Source organism: Calliphora vicina, chromosome 5 (genome assembly GCF_958450345.1).
Source record: "Calliphora vicina chromosome 5, idCalVici1.1, whole genome shotgun sequence".
Lineage (NCBI taxonomy): Eukaryota > Metazoa > Arthropoda > Insecta > Diptera > Calliphoridae > Calliphora > Calliphora vicina.
This window is the reverse complement of record NC_088784.1, coordinates 78,846,266-78,873,323: the sequence shown is the minus strand read 5'-3', so window position 1 is coordinate 78,873,323 and position 27,058 is coordinate 78,846,266. Positions and strand designations below refer to the sequence as shown.

The following is a 27,058-nucleotide window of genomic DNA, read 5'->3' as shown; positions in this document are numbered from 1 at the left end:
GCTTGAAACAAGTTGTTTGCTGCTAATGTTGCAAGTGAGATGAATTTTTCAGTAGCCTACAAAAACGTTTACAACTAATTTAAACAAGAAATTGGTAATTTCGGTCAATTCGTGTTAAATACAACGATTTCTGAGTAAAGATTTATGCCAATAAACACTATGAGTAGTTACCGGAAGGACATTTTAAATTGCGTATAAATACAATTTTTATTATGATGATAATCATTTAATGGCGGACAAGCTTAATAAAAACTAAAGATAACTGTCAGTTTTTAGTTTTTAATCCACAAAAAATAAATATAAAAACAAGTGAGAAAGCTTTAGATAAATATTAAAAACTGTTTTTGGAGAAAAAAAAATTTAGAATAAAAGGTTGGTGAAAAAAATTTATTTTGATAAAAAAAACAAAATTGGCTACAAACATTTTTTGGTAGACATCTTGTACATAGCATGGAGAAAATGTTTTCAAAATTCAATCATTCGAAAGAAGAAAATTAACTACTCAATTTTATGTATATCAAACAAAAAAACTAAAATTTTGTGAAAATTAGCGAATTCACTTAATTCTGAATAAATTCGAAAATAATCCATCGATTTTTATCATTGATATCTCATTTTGTAACTATTACAATTGGCTTTATGATACAGTTATAAATCTGAACAATTTCTGCCGTTTTCGATTTTTCATGATTTTTTTAAAACTAAAAAATTTACTATTTTCACCTAAAAAATATATTTTTTTGTTTCAATTTGTTATTATAACTTCGAAACTACTAAGAGGATTGAAACGCAATATATATGTGAAAATTTGTACATAGCATGAGAAAATGTTTTTAAAATTCAAACACTCAATTTTAACAAAAAAAAACAAAAAAAAAAACTAAAATTTTGTGAAAATGAGCGAATTCGCTTAATTGTGAATAAGAACAAAAATATTTAATCGATTTTTATGGTCGATATCTAATTTGGTTTCTATTGCATGTGGCTTTGCAATAAAGTAATACCTCTGACAGTCTGCCGTTTTCGATTTTTCATGATCTTTTTAAAACAAAAAATTGCTTTTTTCACCTAAAAAATATATATTTTTCTTCAATTTGTTATTATAACTCCGAAACTATGGGGCCGATTGTAACGCATTATACATGTGAAAATTGCACATAGCCTGGGGAAAATGCTTTCAAAATTCAATCATTCGATAGAAAAACATTAACCACTCAATTTTATGTATATAAAACAAAAAAATAAAATTTTGTGAAAATGAGCGAATTCACTTAATCGTGAATAAATTCGAAAATAATCCATCGATTTTTATCATCGATATCTCGTTTTGTACCTATTCCATGTAGCTTTGCGATAAAGTAATAACGCTGAACAATTTCTGCCGTTTTCGATTTTTCATGATTTTTTTAAAACAAAAAAATTTGCCATTTTCACATAAAAATATATTTTTTGCTACAATTTGTTATTATAACTCCGAAACTTCTGCGCCGATTGAAACGCAATATATATGTGAAAATTTATACATAGCATGGGAAAAATATTTTCAAAATTCAATCAGTCGAAAGACGAACATTAACTACTCAATTTTATGTATATCAAATAAAAAACTAAAATTTTGTGAAAATGAGCGAATTCACTTAATTGTGAATAAATTCGAAAATAATTAATGGATTTTTATGATCGATATCTCATTTTGTTCCACTTACATGTGGCTTTGCAATAAAGTAATAAACATGAACAATTTTTGCCGTTTTCGATTTTTCATGATTTTTTTAAAACAATAAAAATTGCTAATTTCATGTAAAAAATATATTTTTTTGCTTCAATTTGTTATTATAACTCCGCATTATACATGTGAAAATTGTACATGGCATGGGGAAAATGCTTTCAAAATTCAATTAATCAAAAGAAGAACATTAACTACTCAATTTTATGTATATCAAACAAAAAACTAAAATTTTGTGAAAATGAGCGAATTCACTTAATTGTGAATAAATTCGAAACGAATATATCGATTATTATGTTCGATATCTCATTTTGTTCCTATTACATGTGGCTTTGCAATAAAGTAATATCTCTGACAATGTCTGCCGTTTTCGATTTTTCATGATTTTTTTAAAACAAAAAATTTGCTTTTTTCACCTAAAAAATATATTTTTTTCTTCAATTTGTTATTATAACTCCGAAACTGGGGCCGATTCTAACGCAATATATATAAACGGATTAAAGGTTGTATAAGTCTCAATATTTTCTTAGTTCATTTTAATAACATCGGACTAACCCTTTTTGAGTTTTTATTAATTATGTGGAGGAACCTCTAACAAAAGTTATAATTTAATTTAATTTAATTTTTTTTTAAAAATCTATCGTAGAATTGAAATTTTACCATTTTCATATCAACACCATTTAAATAAAACTAGTTTGTACTCACACAATGTTTAAAGTGACTACACTCTAGATTACTTAGAGACACTAAAGTGACAACTGACTTCACGCAAGGTTACATGATATGTCAGTATACTTGAGCTAAAAGAAAATAAAGTGTATGAGAATTATATAAAACCAGTTTATACGAATTGATCATAAAAACATGCAGTACACAACTAATGTTTGAAGTGTCTACACTCTAGATAACTTAGAGACACTTAAGTGACAATTGACTTCATGCTAGATTACCAGGGATATATAAAGCAACTAATTGACTTCTCTCTGTACTACAAAGAGCGCATGTGTGTCAAGTGACCTAAAATATAAAAATTGGAGACAGCCAAGTGGTCGGATATTAGTGACAATTACTGTCTATAAAAAAATTACTGTCGCAAAACGTTTAAAGTAACTACACTCTAGATTAATTAGAGATATTTAAGTGACAATTCTCTTCACGCTAGATTACCTGGGATGTAAAAAGTAACCAATTGACTTTTCTCTGCACTACAAAGAGGTCATACGTGTCAAAATACACAAAATTTATAAATTGGTGTCATCCAAGTGGTTAGACGTTAGTGACAATTACTGTCTATAAGGGATACATTATCTACTTGCTTAACTGCTGGGGGATTATTCACAAAACTTTTAAAGTGACTACACTGTAAGTTACTTAGAGATATTTAAGTGACAATTGACAATTGGATGTATAATGTAACCAATTGTCTTCACTCTGCACTACAAAGAGCACATACGTGTCAAAATACCCAATATATATAAATTGGTCAGATCTAAAACTACAAAAGTTATCATGTATTGTATATTGCTGGGTGATGTAGGCATCACACAAAAAGGGAGTTACTGGTACTTTTTCTTTCTTCCAATAGATAATTTGTCTAAAGTAATGAGTCTTATCATTTGGTAAGATTAATATGTTCATATGTACATCTGTTATTTCACAAATTTACCTGCACTCTAAAGGTACATTTATAAATAAAGTTTTCTAATATTACAGAGAGAATATCTAAACTTTCATTTCCTTTTCAATACAAAACTATAGTTTATTATAACGTATACGCCCTCTATTACTGCTACCATTTATTCACAAAGTACGTAATTTTAATGGGAGTTTTGCTGGCTTTACACAAAAACCAACCATTCCTTTAAAATTACACAATCAAAAAAAATATTTCCACATTTACTCTTGACCATTTAAACCCATTTGTTTAGTAATATTTATCATATTTCTTGCTACAGGAGCTTAACAAAAATAATAATTCATCATATGAAAAAGAAATATGACAGCTATACATAAGTACGGATAAGTGTTTAGGCAGCTATTTAAAAGTGCATAACCTGTAAGTTCATTTAAAGTTTATGAAATTTTCTCTTAATTTTACTATATTTCAGCTGTTTCTTTAATTTCAATTTTAATGGAATACTGTCAAGATTTTTCACGCTTCAATGTTTCGTTGCTAAATGATGATGGAAATTGAAAGAAAATGAAAAAATAAAAAGAAATCATTATTTCATTTTCTTTTTTTTAGTTGTTGTTCATTTTGTAATTATAAATAAAATGTCAATGACTCGTTTTATGTCTCGAATATGAAATAATAGTTTTAATGTGTAAGTAAATGGCTTAGAGAAGACAATACTGCAGTTGCAAAGTTTCAAAATGCAAGGAACGGTGGGAAAAATTAAAAGAAATTTGGTAATATTTTTTAAAAATGTTTTAATAATCTATACGGAAATCATCCAAGCCTTCATATAATAATAAATTTGTTTTCAATTCATTCAAAAATGCAATCACCCTAACCACAAAAGCCTTAAAGTCGATTTTAAGTCCATAAAGTTGACTATTATTCTAAATTTCGTACCATAAAACAAATTTCAAATATAATTTAAAAAGGTACTTTTTTGAAAATTTTAAAATTTTGGGAAGTTGATTTTTTCTAGAAGATTTCAACCCAAATAAAAAATTCGAAAAAGTACCTTTCGTTCAGAGGCTCCTCAAATGTCGTTTTATTAGTTTAAAATAAGTTTTTTGTTTTAATTTTTTGAAATTTACATTCATTGAAAAATATTTTCATTTATTTGAACATATGAGTTGGAAAAAGTTTTGAAAGCTTTTTTAACAAAAATTAACTTCAAAATTAGTTTTATAGTTAGGCTGAATAATTTACTCACTCACTAAATTATTATATTTTTGAATGAATTGAAAACCTGGACCTATCCCCATTTATTATATGAATTGCTTAGAGGCAAATACTTTTACAAAGAACAATAATGTTAAATTTCTAAAAAAAAGATCTCAAAAACTAGAGCAAGTTAGATAAGCCCATATTTTTTTAATATTTTTAAATAATTTTGAATTATAACTCTTAAATTATTTTTATTAAATTGTACTTAAGTCGTGTTATTAACTTCATGTTATTAACTTTCCATTTAGTTTTTTGACCCCTTATCTAGTTAGATTTCCTAACTAATTACTAGTTGTTTAAAAGCCATTTCAATTAGCATGACATTTTTCTCAATGAGCAAAGAAAAGAAATTTTAATCTGACTTTTAAAACCTCTGACAATCTAACAAGTTTAACAAGTAAGCAAATCTGCAACTAATGGCGTGGTGTGTAAAAGAAATTAAACACTTTAGTTAAAGCGTTTAGGTGCAAAAGCAATTAAGATTAATTGCTTTGCAAGGACGTTTAAACTTCAAGGTAACTGCTGTGCCATGTTAAGAAGTTTACACAAGTTGTATTTTAAATCTCATGAGATTTTACGGCAAAGATAATTGAACGATTATTAATTATACAAAGTTATAAATTGTTATTTATGATATTAATAGTTTAGTTAAATAAAAAATACATAGTGTAAACTGAACTGTGACTTATTGGTATCATTTGAATTGGAATCTTTTCATTCGTACTTTGAAGTTAGTGACTAATCATCTCCAGCTTATGTTAATACTTAAAAACCTGCTAATGTTATGTTATGTCATTACTGATTAACTTCCCAGTAATCAAGTAAGTAATCCATATATCCCTTATAGACAGTAATTGTCACTAATGTCTGATCATTTGGCTAACTCCAAGTGATATAGTTTGGGTAATTAGAATCGTATGTACCCTGTGTAGTATAGAGAGACAATTGGTTACTTTATACATTACTTATACATAGATTACTTAGAGACACTTAAGTCAATTGCCACTTAAGTGCCTTTAAGTAATCTATAATGTAGTCACTTTAAACGTTTTGTGAGTAATTTGTACAAACTGGTTTTATACAATTTTGTGTTGATAAAATTCTCATACAGTTTATTTTAAAATAACTAGTTATGAAGCTGAGCAAGTATTATAAATAAATTAGGATAATCTCCTAAAACTGCTGGATTACTTTTCAGTGACTAGTATACATCATCTGCATTACTTGGAAGTAGTTAAGTAATGACTGGAGTAGCACGGTTATGAAAAAATTAATAAATTGCTCAATAAGTTAAAAATAATTTACGTGTGCTCAGAATAGGGTCATGGGAAATTTAACATTTCAATATATGTATGATTTTGGTAGGTGATTCTAGTGAAAACTTTTTCACTACACAAAAATTTGGCTACTTACATGTCTATTTTCATTTTCATTCATTAGTAATTTTGGTACATACCTGAAAGATAAAGAAATAATAAAATTTATTAGTAAATAATTTACAGAAAATGGTTTAATTTAAAAAAAATTATTACGAAAACTAATTAAATGTATCAATTGCAAAATTGTTTACTCAATGCTCTGCCTGGAAAGCTATCATGTGATCAGTGATTAGTTCACTAATTATTATATAATAGGGAAAATGTTTTCAAAATTCAATCAATCGAACGAATTCTACATTTTATGTACATCAGACAAAAAACTAAAATTTTGTGAAAATAAGCGAATTCACTTAATTGTGAATAAATTAAAAAATAATCAATCGATTATTATGATCGATATCTAATTTTGTTCCTATTGTGTGAGGTTTTGCGACGGAGTAATAAATCTGAACAATTTCTGCCGTTTTCGATTTTTCATGATTTTTTGAAAACAAAAAAATTAGCATTTTTCACATAAAAAAAAATATTTTTGCTTCAATTTGTTATTATAACTCCGAAACTAATGAGCCGATTAAAACATAATATATATGTGAAAATCTGTACATAGCATGGGAAAATGTTTTCAAAATTCAATTAATCGAAAGAAGAACATTAACTACTCAATTTTATGTATATCAAACAAAAAGCAAACATTTTGTGAAAATGAGCGAATTCACTTAATTGTGAACAAATTCGAAAGGAATTTATCGATTTTTATGATCAATATCTCATTTTGTTGCTAATACACGTGACTTTACGATAAAGCAATAAATCTGAATAATTTTTAACATTTTCGATTTTTCATGATTTTTTTAAAACAAAAAAAATTTGCTATTTTAACATAAAAAATATATTTTTTGCTTCAATTGGTTATTATAACTTCGAAACTACTGAGCCGATTAAAATGCAATATATAAAGAAACGACAGTTCATAATCCATTAATGATATAATGCAATCATTGGCTTAAGTCTGCCTAAATTTGTTTCAAGTTTATCTTACAGTGAGGCCTCGATTATCCGTGAAAGAAAAAGAAACAAATTTTGGATCGATTTCAACTTTTGCATCGATTAACCGTAATTACCTCAATTATCCGGGATTATAAGCATGATTATTTTTGAACAACAAACACAATGTGAATAAAACGAAAAAGAGGAATTCCCCATTCGAAACTGAAAATATTTAAAGACTGCTGAAGAACCAAAAGTTCTGGATTAATAGTGAATGAAAAGGCTAAAATATTCCACTCAAAATTAAACAAAAAAGCGACATGGAATTCACAAACTTAGGACAAAAATCTTCAGCTGATTATATAGCTGCCACAATTCATATCAATAGAATAGAAAAACTTAGCAATGAACGATTTATACAATTTTCCAAACCAAATGTGACGTCTTTGATCCAGCCGATAGATCAGGGTGCAATAGGGAGCTTTAAATGTCATCGAAAAACTATAGTGCAAAAACTATTCACGTCAATCAATAGATAAGAATTTAAGAAAGCATTTTTGTCATTTAATAATGTTTGGAACGCTGTTACTTCTGCAGTTTTGAAAAATGCGTAGAATAACTTACTCTGCCCAGAAAATGAAATGCTGTGGTCATACATACGTCCGAAATTTAATAAAATCCTTATATTATTTAAACATGTACATAAAATCCTTTAAAGAACTACTCAAAATTAGTACTCAATTAACCGGGAAAATTGATTATCCGGATTGCTTCCGGTCCCGACCAATACGGATAATCGAGGTGCCAATGTAACAGTATGTTAAACTGCGTATAACTAATAAGTAAAAAACTAGCTCTAAGAAACATCATTTAAAACACATCTGCCTCTAACTAAGTTTTCTTACTATTTAATTAAATTCCACAAAAATTCATAAAACTCAACATTTACGGTTAAATCATAAATATAAGTTATTAAAAAAAATATATTAAACCAAAATTAAAATCCATAACGGCATCCAACATCGTCAGCACACGTGCCACTGTTACCACGTTATCATAAGTATTAAATTGTTTTAATTAGCCATTATTTCTTTTTTTTTGAAATTGTTTTTAAATCTGCAACTGTATTTCTTTCTACTCTCTTTTTTTCCGCGCTATTTTTGTCATTATTGCCACTTATTCATGTTATACGCAGTTGTAGTGTTTTGTTTCAAACAACAAGGTTAAAAATACTTTTTTTTCTGTATTGTATTGTATGGTATTTTTTAATTAATTAACAAACTTTATAAAGTGGTTTAACAGTTTATTTCTCTCATTGTTTAGATTTCTTTAAAAATAAATGGTAGAAGAAATAAAACTCAATCTCTGAGAAAACGGAAAAAAGCTACAAAAAAAAACAATCTGTTAAATGTCAATATGAAAACAAGTTTAATTGTTAAAATGCAATTTATATTTAGCTAAACAAGTAGATTTTTTTTTGTGATTTTTTTTATTTGGTACTTTGTATATGAGAAAGTTTATGTACGAGTATTACTTCTGATTTCTTAAACGTTTAGCAAAACTGGCTAACACACTTTTGTTTAAATGTGTCTTTAAGTGTTTGTCCTGAAGTAGAAAACAAAGAGATCTTAGATGTTCTCAATTTCTTTAACTGGTTTTTCATTTAAAAATCTAGATAAATACTATGTTTGCTTGTATGCTTTGATCCTTATCTGGTGATATGTAAGCATGTCTTTTCTTGTTTAAACATGTTCATTAATAAATAATGTCAATAAATACAGATGACTTGAAGTGTCAAATTGTCACGTTTCATACAAATTTTAAAATAACTTTTTCTTGTGATCATTTTTTTTAACATTTTAAATAGAATGAAATGTGTTTTTATTTCAAAAATTTAATTGTTTTAGAAAACAATTAAAATAAGACTATTTTAAAGATTTCTTTGTTTAAAAATGAAGGTAGCATTTAAAGGGAAATTGGGTTTTCTGTAGAAGTAATTGGTTCTGTAGAATAAATGGGTTTCTTTTAGTTACGAAGTGGAATAGCAGGGAAATTGTTATCAATCCTTGTCTAGTTTTCCACCTACATACTTATTATAACTTTTCTGGATTTTTTTTTCTAAGTGGGTTCAGTTTTGTTGGTGTGTGTAAAACACTCTCATCTGCCATTTATAATACCAAAATTAATGAAATTCATGCAGAATGTTCGTTACTGTTCTAAGTATCTTGCTTTTCAAAATCAGCAAGATCGCTTGAAAAGAAAAAAAACTTATGGACCAAAATATGACACAACCTCAAAAAAAAAAATTATATTTGCCTAACTTGTTGTATAATGTGTATAACAGGGGCCCTTATTTTACCTTGGATTTCCCAAGGTAAAGATTAATTATTTTTACTCTCAGCATACTCTCAGATGCGCCTCTGTTTCTACCCTATCCTCTTAACGCTATCCGATTTGGCTAAAATTGTCAGAATTGCATTTTATATTGACGGAGAACAGGAGCATTGAAAGTCGATGCTAATAAGGGCATGATGGGCTTGTACACATTTGATATTTATTTTTCTAAGTTTTTTTAATTATATCGGTCTGTGTAAAACACTGTTAGGAGCCCTAAGAACGACTGCAACAAAGTCGCTCTTTACTATATTAAACTGTATCCCGGTGGATCTAACATAGACTTCCTATGCAGGATTCTAGTGCAATATTTTTGAAGGACGGAGTTTTAAAGTGACATATTTATACCCTACACCACCATATTGGGGAGACTATAATGCGTTTGTGCAGATGTTTGACTTAGAATCACTTTCTGAGTCGATTAAACGATGTCCGTCCGCCCGTCCGTCTGGATGGTCGGCTGACTGGCTGTCCATGTAAACCTTGTGCGCAGAGTACAGGTCGCAATTTTGAAGATATTTCGATGAATTAGGCTTAGCCCAAGGACTAAGCCTATTGAAATAGGCTGAAATCTGTCCATTATTTCACCTAGCCCCCATACAAATGTCCTTTCGAAATTGGACATTATCGGTCATAAATATTTAATTTATATATATATCTCCACAAATTTCACTCTAAATAAGTTTTATATATACAAAATTCATGTCACCAAATTTAGTTACGATTGGTCCATAATTAGTCATAGCTCCCATATAGACCCGCTTCCGAAAATCACTTTAACGTGCATAAATTGCTTAAAAAAACTTTAATATAGACCTTAAAAGTGTAAAGATCTAACAGTGTAAAGATCAAAGGGAATATCGCAATTCCTAAAAATTGGAGCAAAAATCCCAAAAATAGTATTTTCTACAATTTTGCTCCACATTTCCTTTGGGGCCCAGAAAATACTTTGGGAATAAATAGGGAACACATCAAGGTTTCCAAAGCTGCTTTTGATTTTCTTATCTCAGCTTTGGGATTTTAGAACATGTGACCCAAAGTTGAAATTTTGCAAAAAAAAAATAGATCAAATTCCGAAGGGCGTAAGTGCAACGTATTCGAAAAATAGGACTTGTTTTTCACTTCAAAATGTTCTCCGTAAAGATGCCTTTTAGAAAAACATAAAATTGTTATATGTGCTTAAAGAATGTTTTCTTTTAATAAGAAAATAGTTAAGTCACCTTTTCGCCAAAAAAACCAGCAAAAATCTACTATTTTTTTAATTTTTAAATTGAAAAACGTTTATCTTTGGATCCATAGTTGATATTGCTCTGAAGTCTTTTGTATATTATTGGTAAATTAGTTGTCTAACTAAGAATACCTCGGAAATTATAGAAGATAAATAGCACACGCAAGCATGTTTTCAAGACCTAGCCGAGAGCTTTCCAAAAATATAAAAATCCTTGAAATCGAATGGGAAACAAGAAAATGGCACGTGTTTAAAAATGTTGCATGTTGAAGTACCCTATTTTGAGTACTCATAGCGCCACCCTTGGAGCATTTGTAGAGTCCATTTTATTATGTTAAACTTGAATACTCCTTGTCTACGCCTACATCAAATTTGATTCCGATCAGCCCTTTAAAAATGCCAAAAAAATTTAATTCTGCCCCACTGTGCTAGGGCGGACAACATATCTTCCTGGTCTGACATGCCCACAATTTAGTAATGCAGTGGCGGTGATAACCGGACAGCCATGCGCGGTAACTTGGTCTGCCCTATAACGACTTATGTAGAAGTTATCAAAATGAGGAGAATGATGAGAACATTTTTCATCTTCCGGCATTATGAGATCTACGCTCAAGATTTCTGGAACATCTTTCCTTAAATAGTCTTTCTTAGCTTTCGGATATGAAGTTAGAGTGCATCAATGCCTTTAACAGGAATAGCAATTGGCCCAAGAGAGAGACCTAATATCCGTCAATTGACTGGTGCATATAATTTACTCTTCTCTCTTCATCTGTCCTCCTTCCTTTCTTTTCATTTCTATATGTCCCTCTTTTTATATTTATTTTCAGGTAACACAAAGGAACTTATGACTTGCACCTAAGGTTTCTGGGACTTAGTTTCTTAAAGAGACTTCCTTAGCTTTCGGACATGTAGTTAGTGTGCATGAATGCCTTTATCAGGAATAGCAATTGGCTAATCAAGCCAGACACGGGAATAAACATGGAGGGACCTAATATTCCTCAATTGACTGGTGTACAATTTTCTCCTCTCCTCTCTTTTTCTGACCTCCTTCCTCTTCAATTCTGCTACTTCTTTATTTCATCTGACTGATCCCTGCTCTTTTCATTTCTATTTGTCCCTCTTTTTAGAGACATAATATCACGAAGAGACTTAATATCCGTCAATTGACTGGGGCATAATATTCCTCTCCACTCTTCTTCTGACCTCCTTCCTCTTCACATCTTCTACCTATTTATTTCATCTGACTGTCCCCCTCTTTTTTCCTTTATATCTTTTTTTATATTTATTTTCAGGGAACTCAAAGGTTGATTGATCTCAAGTGAACTGCTCTCTTTCCTGTCTCCATAAAGCGGCTGCCTATTTAACCTAACCTAGCCTATGTTTAATACGTCGGTACTTGTAATGACTTTGTTTTAATATCAACAACTAGGTTGAAACAAACCTATTATACAAATTTTATATTGCTACAACAGCATTTAAGATTTCAACAATTATCTTTAACAAGTAAATTTGTAACTTTAATCTGTGATTTATTTTAATACCAGAGATTAGTGTGGTTGTCAATTAGTGGCTTAAAACCATTAATATAATTTGATGTTTCTTGTGCTAGCCAATAAACAGGTTAACATGGGTGGTCATTTAAACGTTTTATGGGTAAGCATGTGACGAAAATTCAAATAAATACTTTTATTGTTAAAAAAAAAATAAATAATTTAACATTTAATTTAATAAGCTTAATTTAACAATACTAAAAAACCATCATCTTAAATAATTGACACTCAGCAATAATGAGTTGGCAAAATATTTATTTATATTTCAAGTGATTTTTGATTAATATATTAAACAAAACCTCTTTTAACACTCAAAATATTTCTTTATTTATAATACAACAATCATTAATCTTTTATCTAGCCAGCTTTAGCAGCTAGATAAGATATTAATAAGAGCATTCGCAAAACAAAATAATATTAAGAAACCAAAGTGTTTCGGTTTTTCTTTCCTAACTTTATCATAAATGATGAAGCCACTTAATTAATCAAATTAATGAAGTTTTATCAAAGTTTGTGTTTCTTGAAGAAAGCTAACAATTTATAGCTGACACTCATAATGTTGTGGCGCATGCTTTTAAACCAGTGGTGGCTATAAAGAGATCGAACATGAATTATAATAACATGATAAGCACTTCCTTTCTCTGGTTTTCAAATGATGATGAATGAATGAATTTCATTTGATATTCCAGTTGTCTTCAGCTTCATGTTCGGACCCTGGTAGCTTTAACTGCCGACCACTGTTTTAAACTGATGAATACAACAATGTTTCAAATTGTTTCAGTCATTCATTCATTTATTTACTTTATTATTATCTTAATTATATGCATATGTATTTTAAATATAGAATTAGAAGGCGTTGCTATTAATGTTTTGCAACAAATTCACTTTATTGCTTTAGTTTAATTTGATAAGAATTTGTTACTGCATTTCCATCTTGTTATTAGTTAGTTGTTTTACAACATTCTTGTAAATTATTAGTTGAAAGCTAATTGTTAGTGGATTATTTACAAGATTTTCCGTAAAACCACTTACGCAAACTGTGCTTGAATGCTTATGTAGGTATGTTTTAGCAACAGCTTGTATTCAGGCATAAATTACATTTATTTTTGCATAAATTACGCATATTTTAAAGTATTTTGTATAAAGTTATTTATTATAGGTTTATCATTCCATGAGTGACACTTAAGAAATATTCACATATTTAGTTTTAGGGATTCTTTTAAAATTCAAAGATAATTTTGTTAAGTTTGTATGTGTAAATCACATTTACGTTCAAACTACAAAACCGAAGTTAGTGAAAATTTTCTGGAATGTTGAGCATTGTCCTAGAATTGTTGGTATTGAATTTTAACAAAACTGATTTATTTAAAAAAAAGTTATGAACCAAAATTCTCGAAACCTCGAAAAAAATGTTTAATGTTAGGAAATTGTGCAAAAAATAGAGCTAATGCTGCTATAATTGATACAATAAGTAACTTTGCTTTTTAAAATATCAGCTGTTTCGGAAAACTGTTACTGGAACTGGCTCACGCAATTGTAATTTAGGATTTATAAGTTTTATATGTTTGAAAACATGAGTTCAATGCTTGCTGTTGTTGAATATTTAACATAGTTTAAGTAAAAGCAACGCCTGCATGTGTAGAAATGAGTATCAATGTTGAAAATATTGTAATTTGTGCAGTTTTTAGTTTTAACTGGAGGGTATTTAAGTCTAGTCACAGCCGACTACATTCATCTATTGCTTGTTATTTTTTTATCATCTATGGATTCTTATAAGTATTCATAAGTAAACTAGATTAGTAAGTGTAACTAAAATATTTAGTCATTTGGTTTTTTTTATCTTTGATCCAGTTTAAATGTTGGTAAAGTTGTTTTTTTTTGTTAACACCTTACAACCAGACGATGAAATGTTTTTCAAGCTTTAAGAGAAAAAAAATACGCACAAAAAATGTTGTCAAGGCAAAAAGAGCAGGTTGACTAAATTACTACTTTTTACTGATTTTAATCGTTGTGGATTAAAAAGTGTGAAAAATATTAAAAAATGCGAAATATATTAACTCATTGAAACATATGATGGAGAAAAATTACTTCTTATGAAGCATATTTTCATTTAGAATAAAGTTTTCAAAAGTGCAGTTAATTATTTTGGCAAATCACATATGGAATTTTGATTAAAATGAATATTGTATAGAACTAAGTAAAGTAATATTTTGTTGAAATATTAACAATTAAAAGCCATTAAGTGGTTATTAAGTCAATGCCTTTTGTAAAGATTAAAGGTGTTAAATTACTTATAAATTGGTCTAATATTTAATACAATTATTGTAGTATTAGCTCTAAAATTGTGTCAATAAATCTGTCATTTCCAACTGGCTGATTCGATTGATATGAAATTTCACACAGACATAGCAAAGGAATATTGAAGTTTCTGTTTTGGCAACGTGCTCTACAAGTACTTAAAGGGCGGCTCAATGGGGTCTCAAAGTAGAGACATGCATAATTCGACCAAAATCAAAGCCCTCGATTAGGCCTATGAAAACATGCTTGTTTGCTATTTATCTCTCATAGTTAGTTATAGACAAATAAATATTTAAATTTTATAATTTCACAATCAGGTCATGAATTTTTATTGTTCCTGTTAGTTCCTGTTAATTAAACATCTTCTAAGAAACCGAAACTAATCCATTAAAAATCTGAAAATTGGGAAAATATAGAATTTTCGTATCTTTTTAACCGACTAGTAGCAATGGGTGCCCCGATAGACCAGGCGATAATATGCTGGGATATCAATCTGAGGGTTGCGGTTTCGATTCCCGCCAGAGGCTCTACACCCAGAGAGCCTCAAGATCTTGGCGGTTTGTGTTTGTTTATAAATTACTCATCGATTCCTAGAAAAAAAGTTTCTTAAGGAACTGACCTAAAATTGCCTTCCTTTTCCCATCTTTCCGAACCAAAAGAACTGCTCATCTCTTGAGGCCAAGAACGAATCAAGCCAATTTCGGACACTCTGTTCCAAAGTGAGAGAGCATTCTGCATCGATCAAAACAAATAGTAGTCGGACAGGGCATGTCCTGGACTATAAGGCGGGTGAATCAAACATTCCCAACCACTTCATTCTAAATTGTTTTTAACACGTGCAACATGTGGCCGAGAGTTGACATGATGGAATATTACGATTTGTTTTTCGGACAAAGCTCGCTTCAAACGAATCAGTTGCATTCGGTGCACTTTCACTGTGATGTTCTGGCTAGATTTCAGCAGCTAATAACAAAAAGGACCCTTTTGCTTCCACCAAATTCAGAGCATTACCTTAGCGCCATGGTAAATGGCTTTCTTGTTGATTCAGCTGGTTGTCCGGGCTTCACATACGCTTCGAGTTATCGTAATGGATCTATTTTTTGTTGCAAGTAATGATTCGGTGCAAAAGTGATTTTCTTTTATAGCATTCAAACAGCATTTCGTACATGCTAAAGGTCTCGCAGCTTTAATTGGTATGGTACCCAATTTCCCTGCTTTTGAATGAATCTTGCCGCTAGCAAACGTTTTGAGATTGCTGCTTGAATAGTTCCCAATAATTTTAGAGGCTGCTGTTGAATTTGTCAATAATCTTCATGGAGTAATGCCTCCAATTCTTGGTCTTCAAACATTTGTTTCAAGGTCTCTCAGCTTCAATTCGTATGATAGACTATTTCTCTGCTTTTGGATGAATCCTGCTGCTCGCAAATGTTTTGAAATTGCTCCTTGAGTAGCTCCCAATGATTTTTCAAGCTCTTGTTGAGTTTTACAACAATCTTCATGGAGTAATGCCTTTAATTCTTAATATTCAGACTTTTTTGGCTGGCCTGGTCGATCTTTGTCTTCCGTGTCAAAATCTCCACTTCTAAACCGAACAAATCCTCTCTCGCTCATTGAAACCGATGAATCACATTCACAATAATCTTCGGTGTGCTTTAGCGTCACTTTTTTTAAAGTAAAGAAGTAAAGCAAAACTTCCCGCATATGACGCTTTGTTGGCACAAAATCCAAAATTTTCAAAGCAAAAAAAACGTTGTTATTTACACTATAATATTCAATAACCAAGTGAGAATAAATGACAGATATTTACTCTTCAAAATGACAGATAAGTTATTAAAAAAAACGGCGTTCAAAAGATACGTCATTTACTGTAAATCCCGTATTCTTAAGTCATACACCAATAATTATAATTGTATTAAGTAGAAAATTTCTTTGCAATGAATATATTTGCAGATAACTAGAAATTGTTCTAGCTTCTGCAGAGTTAGTTCCAAATCATTGATTATAGAAATGGTTTCATAACCATACCAAGAAAGAGTTCGTATAACCACAAAGCTTTCGTAGAATTTGTTCCCCGAAGTAGACAATTTCAAGCAACGCAAATCTATAGAGAGTAATGCCTGCATTAGAGAACTAGTTCCAGGAACTAATATATTTGTGCTTGAGTGCATTTCTTATTTAAATTCCATTCATTAATGTGCAAGGAGTAATGGTTCCTTAGCAGTACCAAAAAACCGGTCGTGTGAACACAACGCTTTCGTAGAACTTGTTCCGAAGTAGACAATTTCAAGCAACGCAAATCTATAACGTATACTGTTTGCATTAGAGGACTAGTTCTGGATGTGGTATCGGTTTTCTTGAGTATATGCCTTATTTTCGGTTATATCAACAGAAAGTTAGTTGATAAAGAAGAATTTCGGTTAAAGCAAACAAACTTTTGATACTCCTTCTAAAATGTTGTAACCAGAACTGTAAAACACTAAGGTAGAATCATTCGATTGGCAACAAATTCGGTTGCTATCACGAATCTGTTTTCTCTGTGTACAAATAATAATATTCCTACAGAGACTTTAAATTGATAATTGATAATTTTAATATGGTTTGGTGTAAATAATTCATTGCTTATGAAAATACAGACAGACTTGTTATTTAATAAAATCATTTTGATAATAATTTACGCATTTTTTTGAACAACATTGTGTAAACCAGTTTAGTAATTAAAGCAATTATATTGCAGCTTTAATAAGAAACAAATTTAAAACCCCAAGAATGTGCATAAATTCTAATTTAAATTACTATTTCCCGTAACATAAATTTATGTTTCATTCTAGGTCTCTGGCAGTCTTTTATTTTTTTTGTTAAATCAAAGCAAAAATTTATAATTATAAAACAAATAGCTGTGAAAAATTATACATACATCTGTATGTAAGTAAGTATATGAATTGTAAATTACACATAATAAGTTAATTTAATTGAATTACAAACAAAAATTTCAAAAATTTTCTTAATGCTGCAACTACTAACGGAGCACGCTCGAATATTAAGAAATAAATAACTTTAAAATCTGTGTAGAACTGGTTTGAAAATCGAATACGAATATTGTAAATACAGACAACAGTAATCATAATTATGCATGGAATATGGTTAAGGAATTATTCATATTTTTCTTAACATGCATTGTAGTTATAAAAAAAAACTATTGTTAAATTATCTTAAATTACACTAGGCTACCAAAACAAAATTATAGACCTAACAACTCTTAACATTTCTCGGTTGCAATATAAAATTAGTTTAGTTTAAATAAGTCTCCGGATAAACTGCCTTATTTAGTAACAAGGTTTTAGGTTCAAGAGGTTACAAAAATGAAATTTTGAACCAATTTTTCAAAACTCTTTCATTACATGAATTATTTATTGAACTACTTTCGTTTCAAATTTAAATCATTTTGTTTCCAACCCCAGCGAAAACTTTTAGCCACCGACAATTATTGTTTAAAGTTTGTTTATGACTTTTAATGGCTCTTAATTAAGGAACTAATATAAATTATGATTTTAAATACATTTTTTACTCTCTAATCCCTTTTAAATTAAGTTATATAACACTCAACAATTTAAATATTTAAATAACCCTGCCAATATTTCATTACAATCTTTCACAATTCACCTTTTCATAGACAAAACTAAGACAAAACATCGAAAAGAAACAATGCCACAAAAAGTTCAATAATGCCAGCAAAATAATAGAAATATAAACGTTTATGAACTTTTTGAAAAACAAAACAAAGTTTTCATTCATTTATAAAAGAAAATGAATAAATATGTATATATTTCTGTATTCTTCGTACATGTATTGTTTAGTATTTTCAAAAACAATTCAGTCACTATCAATTGAAATGTCTATGAAAAACGAAACTTTCATTTTTTATATAATTTTTTTTTTTAGCTTTTTTTTGGAATAATAAAATGTCACTGTTATTGAAATTGCTGCTGCTGACGACGACAACATGAATTAATGAGTTTTTAAATTAAAAAAAGTAAAGATTTTAAGAAGATTTCTTGCATGTTAAATATTATTGGATGTCAGATGTAGGATGTGTCTCTATATAAATCTGAAGTCTCGAGATAAAAATCACTAGGTTGTCACTAGTATTGAATGAAAGGTAACCTAAGTTAAATATTACAGAACCACGAGTTTTTTTATTTAGCTGTTATTTCAAACAATTTACAGAGAATCGAATGATATTATCATGTTTTTTCTAAAGGCAACGAAGAATAAAGAATGTTTTTTTTTTTTAAATAAAATTAATTTTCAAACCTTAAATTTGAATTCTATGATCTTTGTCATACATTCTTTAAATTTGATGTGAACGTTTGCTTTACAGACTAAGCCAATTCGTAAATACATTTGTATGTGTAGTACTATTTCAAATAGTAACATCTGAAGAATGAAATAATACCATCAATTGTCCATTTAAGGAATATACTAATTAATCCAAAATAACTTTTATAAATTTAAGTTTGACCGGAGCAAAAATTGAGTCATTGGTACCTATTTATTCTATTAAAGGTATTATTTGAATTTTCTAAATTAATCGAATCGAATCATGAATTTAAGTTCTATGTTTATATATTTAGAAAATTCAAAAAGTACCTTTAACAGAATAATAAACCAATTTTAGTACCGTCTGGCTTAAATTTCAATTCAAATGTCAATTCACAAGGTCTCTTATCATGTCATATTGTCATAATATCCTAATATTTCACAATGGTTTGAAAATGTTGTTATTGCCATTCAAGCAAAATGTATCTTAAAATAATACAACTCTGTATGCGATTTTTATTGTGTTATCGTAATCAACCAGCAGAGACCTGCACCGAACGCCTAAGAGTCGGTTAAGCCGAGCCGCCGAATGCTGAAATATTAGGACATTATGACTGACAAGAGAGAGACCTTGTGAATTGAACAATAGTATAGTACGAAAAAGTACCAAAACGTAGTTTTTACCCCATTTTATCTCTCTAAAGGTAGTATTTCTAAAATATATTTAATCACTACCTTCGTGAATTAAGTTTCACTTCAACTTCCTTTATTTTTGTAGTAGATATACATTTTTTGAAGAAAAACTAAACTTAATTTTCAAACTTTATAAAGTACTTTCTCTAGAATAATACTTTATCAGAACATTTTTAACTCTTCTGTTTGTGAGAAAGTCCCTTTTTGATTTTCAAACTCTAACAACTCTTTAATGTTGCATGGGTGAATACCCGAACCGTATACGTATTCCAAGAAAAAAGTGTGCTGAATCGATTGAAGATAAGAGCAATAGTTCACATTTTGTTGAATGACGTTTAAGGTTGAATGAGCTTTTTGAATTGTGTTTTTTGTTGTTCCTTTTTAATGAATGCTTACAAAAGTGATTTGTACCTTCCAAAATGTACATGTTAGGGATTTTTTTAATATATTTTAGGATGCTTTTTCTACAAAATGTATTAATTTTTCCAAATAACTACTTAGAATTGCATTACGTAGATAATTTCTCTGCAATGAGATAAAGAAAATGGAATAATATTTGTAGATTACCAGAACTTGTTCTAGCTTGTGTAGCATTAGTTCCAAAGGTGTCAATTTCTAGCTAAAATCGTTGATGAATGCTTCCAAAATGATACCAAGAAAGCGGTTGGGTAACCCCAATGCTTTTATAGAAGTAGAGGATTTTAAGCCACTCAAATCTATAACGAGTACTGCCAGCTTGATTCCTGATTATATCCCTTATTTAAAATCCATTAATTATATGCATAAGGAGACTTATATGGAAAAGTACCAAACCAATGCAGAAAAGAACCTTAAAAGAGGGTTCTGTTCTCTTGAATAATACTTTAAAAATATGACTTTTATAGAGAGAAACTCTTAAAAATTTACTTTTTGAAAATAATTGATTTGTTATAAGTGTCTTCCCAAAAAAAAATATATTTTTTTCTCTTTTTTTAAAGTACTTTTCTGAAAAAGTACTTTTTGTAGGAAAATACTTTTTCACTTATATGACTTATGTGAAAAAGTACAAGCCAATGCAGATAAGTACCTTAAAAAAGGGTACGGTTCTCTAGAATAATACTATGATTTATATTTAAAACTAATTTTAGGAGAAATTTGTTAAGAGTACCTTTCTAAAAAATCATATTTTTAAAAGTACCATTTAAAAAACATACTTTTTTATGATCTGGAAATGTCGAAATATCAATTAATGTTTAAATGTCTATCATGGTAAAGTTCTCGAACGATCAATGTTTGAAAAGTATGCAAAACTATAGCCGGAGTTATGATTGAAAAGTATTTTTTTCTTTAATAATAATGATCACCAAGTGAAGTTCAATGACTTTCGCGTAAAGCTATTTTTGGGCAAAATTAAATGGACAAGACATCAGTGATATGTGGTTTCTACAAGAAGAAGACACATGCAATGCATGGGGTCACACATTAGAGCTATTAAAGGGAAAGTTTCGTAAATATTAAATCTCAAGAAATGTTCCGATGGGAAGGTTTCTAAGTTATCAATAACCAAAATCTAAAATATTTCTTAATTACACGGTGCTACGATGGAAAAAAACTTGGAAAACTTGTTTTTGTTAAGAATATCTAAATGAAAAACAAAATTTATCAACATTTTTGATTTTAGTCGCTTTTCATTGTTTATTTTGATATGAAAGTTTATAAAAATTTATACCAACATACATAGGAAATTTAGTTCTTAACAAAACATGGTTTTAATTATTCAAATCGGATGAAAAGTTATTCAACTTTTAATTAACACCATTTTTAGTATTTTCTCCTCCAGCGTATATAAATAAAAATAAACAAAAAACTGTAGAAAAAAAAAATATTTGTAAAATTTTGAATTACAAGGTAAATTTGTTCGAACTTTTTTCAAAAAAGTTTAATAACTTTTGCAAATATAAACCGATTTTAACAAGCAATATCTCATTTTTTCAAATATAAAGTTGTCTTTAAAACGCTGTGCAAAAAATAATAAGTTTTTACAGAAAAAAATTAAATTAACTATTGTTGAATATGAAAAATTACGAAAAAAAATAAAAAATTAAGCGAAAATGTTTATAAAAACTTACGAAATTTTTTTTATATACATTTTGTGCATACATTTTATGAAAGCTTAATTCTTTGTCTATCCATAATTGTTTAAAATTTTGAAATCGGTCTAAAAATGTGTGAGTTAGAGGTACTAAAGTACTACGACCTTTAACCTCAAAATTTTGAGGGTGTTTCAAAATCTTTGAAAACGGTTTTAGTATGTCCTCACCTAGGTCTACAACCCCCATTAGATCGCTTTTCAAGTTCTGACAAAAAGTGTCATTTTGTAGCAGAGTGTTATAGAAAGAATTCTAAAGAAGACTTGTGTAGTTCATGAACGAACTAGTTCAATTGAACGATTCACTTGATTGAACTAAATAAACTAGTTCAAATCATATAGTTCAATTTTTGAACTATGAATTAAAATGATACGAACCTACTCACTGAAATCACCGAAGATTCTATATTTTTTAATTTGATTTATATTTTTAACTAAATATTTCAATTAAGTAAAAAAAAAAAACAATAGAAAAATAAATATTTTCTGACATAAACGAAAGCAACTAGGAATATTTAATTCGACTGATTTTATATTATAGATATGAAACAAATGACAGTTCTCAAAAAAGTAATATCGAACCGTAGGTTATTTTGACGTTCTACAACCATTTGTATATCAATTGATTACTGATTATTTTTTTTGGCATTTTTATTACTTCAAAAACTATTCAGGATATTCAAAATCTTCAGAGAAATATTTAAGATTTTTTCTTTAATATATTTTAAATGATCAGTGTAATTTTAAGAATTTTTTTAATAATTCCAGTCATTTCTAATTCCTTTCAGTTTGTTTCTAAAAAAATGTATTTGATGCTGCTTTTGATTTAGATTGCTTAACTGAAAAATAACCAGTTTTTCCTTTTTTGAATTTTAAAGAAGTTTTGTTTAATACTAGAACAGAAGAGTTTGAATTATGAATTTTATTTCTTAAATCTTTTGTTTGTTTAGTAAGATCTTTTCTGAATTATTAGTGTTGGAAACACAGGAATTTTTGACAATGACAAAGTATAATATATTAATTCAATAGGTCTTTTGTTTATTTCAAATTCATGACTCTAAACTTTTAGTGAAATAAAAGTGTATTTGTATAATAATCTTCAAACGTCTCTGGTATAAGAAAGACACAAGACATAAACACAATTTTGAATATAAACTTTTAAACCATAAATGACAACTAGATAGGTGAATTCAATATGTATGAACATATGTAGATCAATTTTGTTCGATTTTATTTATTGATAAGTTTTAAATAGTTTACCTCCCTCTGTCTACATTTGACAAATATTTATCGTAACAATAAATGAAGTTTGTTGTCAAGACAAAGTTTTCTTTTCAAAAACACTAACAATTTTATCATAATGAATCAATAATACTAATAAACAATAAGCATCAAATATTCAAGCACTTGAATATTTTGTTGGAATTTGACTTGAGTGCAATCGTAATTATGTTTTAAACTTGAAAAATATTTGAAAAATTTGACTGGAGAATGCTATTGAATTAAAGAGTAATGCAACTGTAGTTCAATTGTTTGACTATAATTCAAGGCTTGAAATACACTTGAATTCCATTAAAAATGCTTATTCGCTATATCGTATAAATTTTTATCTTGAACATAATTTTGACATTTATTTATTTGTTACAGGATTCAGGATTTTCTGGCTTTAATGTTTAAGATTATTTTTGCAGCATTTTTAAAGAGTCGAATAAAACAAAAATTTTCACAAATTGTTTAAACAAAATTGTAATCGAAAAACTGATCATTTTTGTGACACATTTTTTTTAAAACATATGCGAGTATTTGGAGATTTAACAAATCTTTTAATTTAAATTTCACAATTTTTTTAAACTTTTAATTAATTCGAGAGTTTGTTTCTCAGCTCTTTTGATTTTGTTTAAATTGATAAAGTTTCTATTTTTTTTTTAACTTTTGTTAAACCGGCTGGGTTGCTTTGTTTTTTGTTACAAATTTGGCCCAAATATTTGGATTAATAAAACGAGTCCTTTTTCTTGGTTTCAAGGATTTTTTTAAATAATATTTTCTTTTAAAATGTCTCTGAAAGGTCCTTTTTATTAATTTTTTTTCTTAAATCCTTTTTATATTTCAAACACTAGTTATTTCCTTATTTTTTACCTTTTAAACGTTGAGGCTGTTGCCCTGCTACACGCACTGCAGCTGTCAATTGTAAATCCACAAATATAGAGAACACTACTAGCAGTAGATTGAATGTCCACTTTACCGACATTTTGTATTTTTTTTTTATAATTTTTTGGACAATCCTTTTAGATATTTACTTTTTGAATTATAAACAAAATCACTTTTATTTTTATTTATAATTTATTAAAAAATTTTTGCCTGCTTTTCCAATAAACACTTTGAATATAAATTTAGTTTTTTATTGCTGCTTTTTCTTTTCTTGTTTAAACAAATGAATTTTACAATTATTTCGCAAAAAACAGTTGCAGTTTAATTATGAAACTGTTTTTATTTTCTACAGTGGTGTGTTGCTGCTGGTAAGCAACAAATATTATTAAAATAAAAATGGTTAAAAACTTATGCATGTAACCATTCAAGTTGAAAATTTTAATTTCAAAATTTGTTTCGTTTTTTTTTTTTTTTGTATTTTTGTATTTCTGTTAATATATTTTTGGAGTGCACAATTTTTGTTGGTTGTGTTGCTTTAGTTAAATTAATTTCAAACAAAAATATAATTAATAATAATCCAATGTGTGTAGAAGAAAAAACGCCAGACCACGGTTTTTCAGCTTATCCAGAGAACGAAATTCGCGCCCCGCGTTTAAGCACCAAACTGAATTCCAAACGTTAAACGAACGGATATATAAAACCTTCTGAATGAACCTCCAAATAACGAATTGAATTGAAGCAAACCACCACCACGTAAAACATTAGAGCTCTATCTAATGGCCAACTGCATGCAGTTGGCGTTAAAGTGAGGCTGACGCCTGAAACTGCTGCGGCCGCAGCTAAACACAATAGCAGCAGCAGCAACAGAGGCAGTAACAAAAATCAGAGTAACAGTAACGGATACATTTATGCCTTTGGTTTGGTTTGATTTGTTTTTTAATTTTATAAACAAAAACAACAACAATAAAATATTCATATAAAAGAAACACACAGATACAAACAGCTACAGCTACAAAGAAAAAAACTCACAAGACTCTAAGACTACGTAAAAAGTTATAAAGAAAATGAATCACAAAAACAAAACGCTGTTTTAGAGCCAGAGAAAAAGTTGTTATTTAAACAGGCTATGATGTTTGATTGTTGTTATTGTTATTGCTATTGCTCTGTTTTTATTATTGTTAATAAACAAAAGCAAAAGCAACAACAACGACAAATAAATATGATATTAAATCCCTGGTTAAGTCATTTATTGCGGCCGCTGCTGCTGCTGCTAAACGTAAGCGTTTACTTTAGCGAGTTATAAAAACATATAAAAATCCAAGCCAATCCAATTCAATCCATGCCATTCCATCCACACCAGCAGCCATTCACTCATTCATATTTTATTTTATTAGCTGCTTTTGCTGCAATCACATTATTACGCTCGTTTTATGCTATTGAAAACAAAAGCTTTTTTTCTTCATGTTTTTCTTATTATTGTTGTAATTGTTATTGGTGGTATGTACTTCTTTTCTTTTTAGTGGTGTGGCAAACGCAGACGCAGCAGCAACTAACGCAGTTGCCACCACTTGAATTGGGGAAAGACAAGGTAATACATGTACGATATATAAAGTGGAGTCAAGCCAACTAAATCTATACAAATATGAGTAAAACATTCGAAATCTATGCGCTACTAGCTTCAAATACTCAGAGATTTGATGATGTTTTGGAAGAAATGAATGTTAAGAAAATGCTGCTTTTGCAGAGAGGTTGGAGAGAAAATTCATTCTTGGAAAATTGAGATTTAGAAGAGATTTTTCTTTTAGTATCTCTTAAGCTTATGTTTATCATATGAGGTTAGTAGTGATAACATTTTTATACCCACCACCAAAAAGATGATATTGATTTTATTATTTCGTTTGTAGACCCACAAAATATTATATATTCTGGATACTTATAAAATTCTATGACTATCTAGCTATATCCTTGCTTATGTCAGTACGGATAGGGCCTAGATGGAATGACCTATAAGGATGATATATTTCCAAATATTCTCTGCTGATCATAAATGTTTGATATTGAAAATGGACACAGATTTTGCACACCCAACCCACAAGAAAAAGATATGTTAGATCAAAATTTGTCCAACGTTTGAAAAAAATTAAACGAGGAGACTTTGAAACCTAAAATTTAGCATAAATAGTTATTTATTTAAATTTAAATAACCAAATTTTGTGAATTTGGCAAATGTTTTTAAATCAAATGCACAAGATTCGGCACTGCCAAATATAAGTAAAAATCTTACTGGTTTTTACTAAACCAAAAAATAAAGATGGAAATTTTGACGACATATTGAAAAAAATTAGTACATACATATATTATTTTCAGTCCAAGGACGAAGCCTTTTGAAAGAAGTGAAAAGCGGTCCATTGTTTTCCCTAGCCACCATACAAGTTTCCTCTCGAAATAGGACTGTATCGGCCATAAATACTTGATTTATGGATATTCGCACAAATTTTTCCACAAATAAGTTTTATATACAAATAAATCACAACTAAGCTAAGTATCCAGAAAAAATGCAACACACATAAGTTTTATATAATAAGAATTCACGCGACCTAATTTCATGGCGATCAGTCCATAATTAGTCACAGCTGCCATAAATGGCACAGTGGTTTCCCTCATAGGCAAAAACCAAAAAAAAAATTTTTTTGTTTCTAAGCTTTATTGCACTAAATATATTGGAAACACTCAAAATTTCATGAATCTAACAAATTTTTTTGTTTTTTTTGCGAGATTTAATATTTGTGTCCGTTGAAAGTGAAGGTATGTTTATATTGCATATAAAATTTTTATATTATCATAAAAGAAAACTTAAGTTTATCTAAAACGTTTTTCGCGATATTGTGGCAGAAGTCTTCAAAAACCCTAAAAACATTAAATTTTAACTTATTTTCTACCAAATTAAATAATAAAAGCTGCAAAAATATAAGCCCATTTAATAATCCCTGTAGAATACTTTTTTGACCTTTTCAAAACACACTTTTTTTAAAAACTACTTTTTCATGTAGACTTTTAGATATTTGGCCCTCATCTGCCCACAACTTCGTATACACCAAATTGTGGATTTTTTCCCCTCTTTAAATTAAAAAATATTGTGGCCGCGGATTTTTGCATATTTTCGCACATGGATGTGATTTGCATAGTCATCCGACGAAAAATAATGAATAATCGAATTTTGTTTTGTACTATTTCTTTTAAACTTACTGTTTAACGTACTGTGTAATCGTACAAATTAGAGCTAACAAAATGGAAGACCAATAAGAACGAAA

General features: G+C 28.9%; 1 protein-coding gene across 1 annotated transcript in view; it reads right to left on the bottom strand.

Annotated features, from left to right (window-relative positions):
* Nucleotides 1-23,869, bottom strand: part of stw (straw) — a 176,798-nt gene extending 152,929 nt beyond the window's left edge. Inside the window, exon 1 of the mRNA XM_065513470.1 lies at nt 23,736-23,869. Coding sequence (XP_065369542.1) covers nt 23,736-23,847 — 112 coding nt within the window. The 5' untranslated portion in view covers nt 23,848-23,869. The remainder of the gene's footprint in view (nt 1-23,735) is intronic.
* Between the last annotated feature and the right edge of the window lie 3,189 nt (nt 23,870-27,058).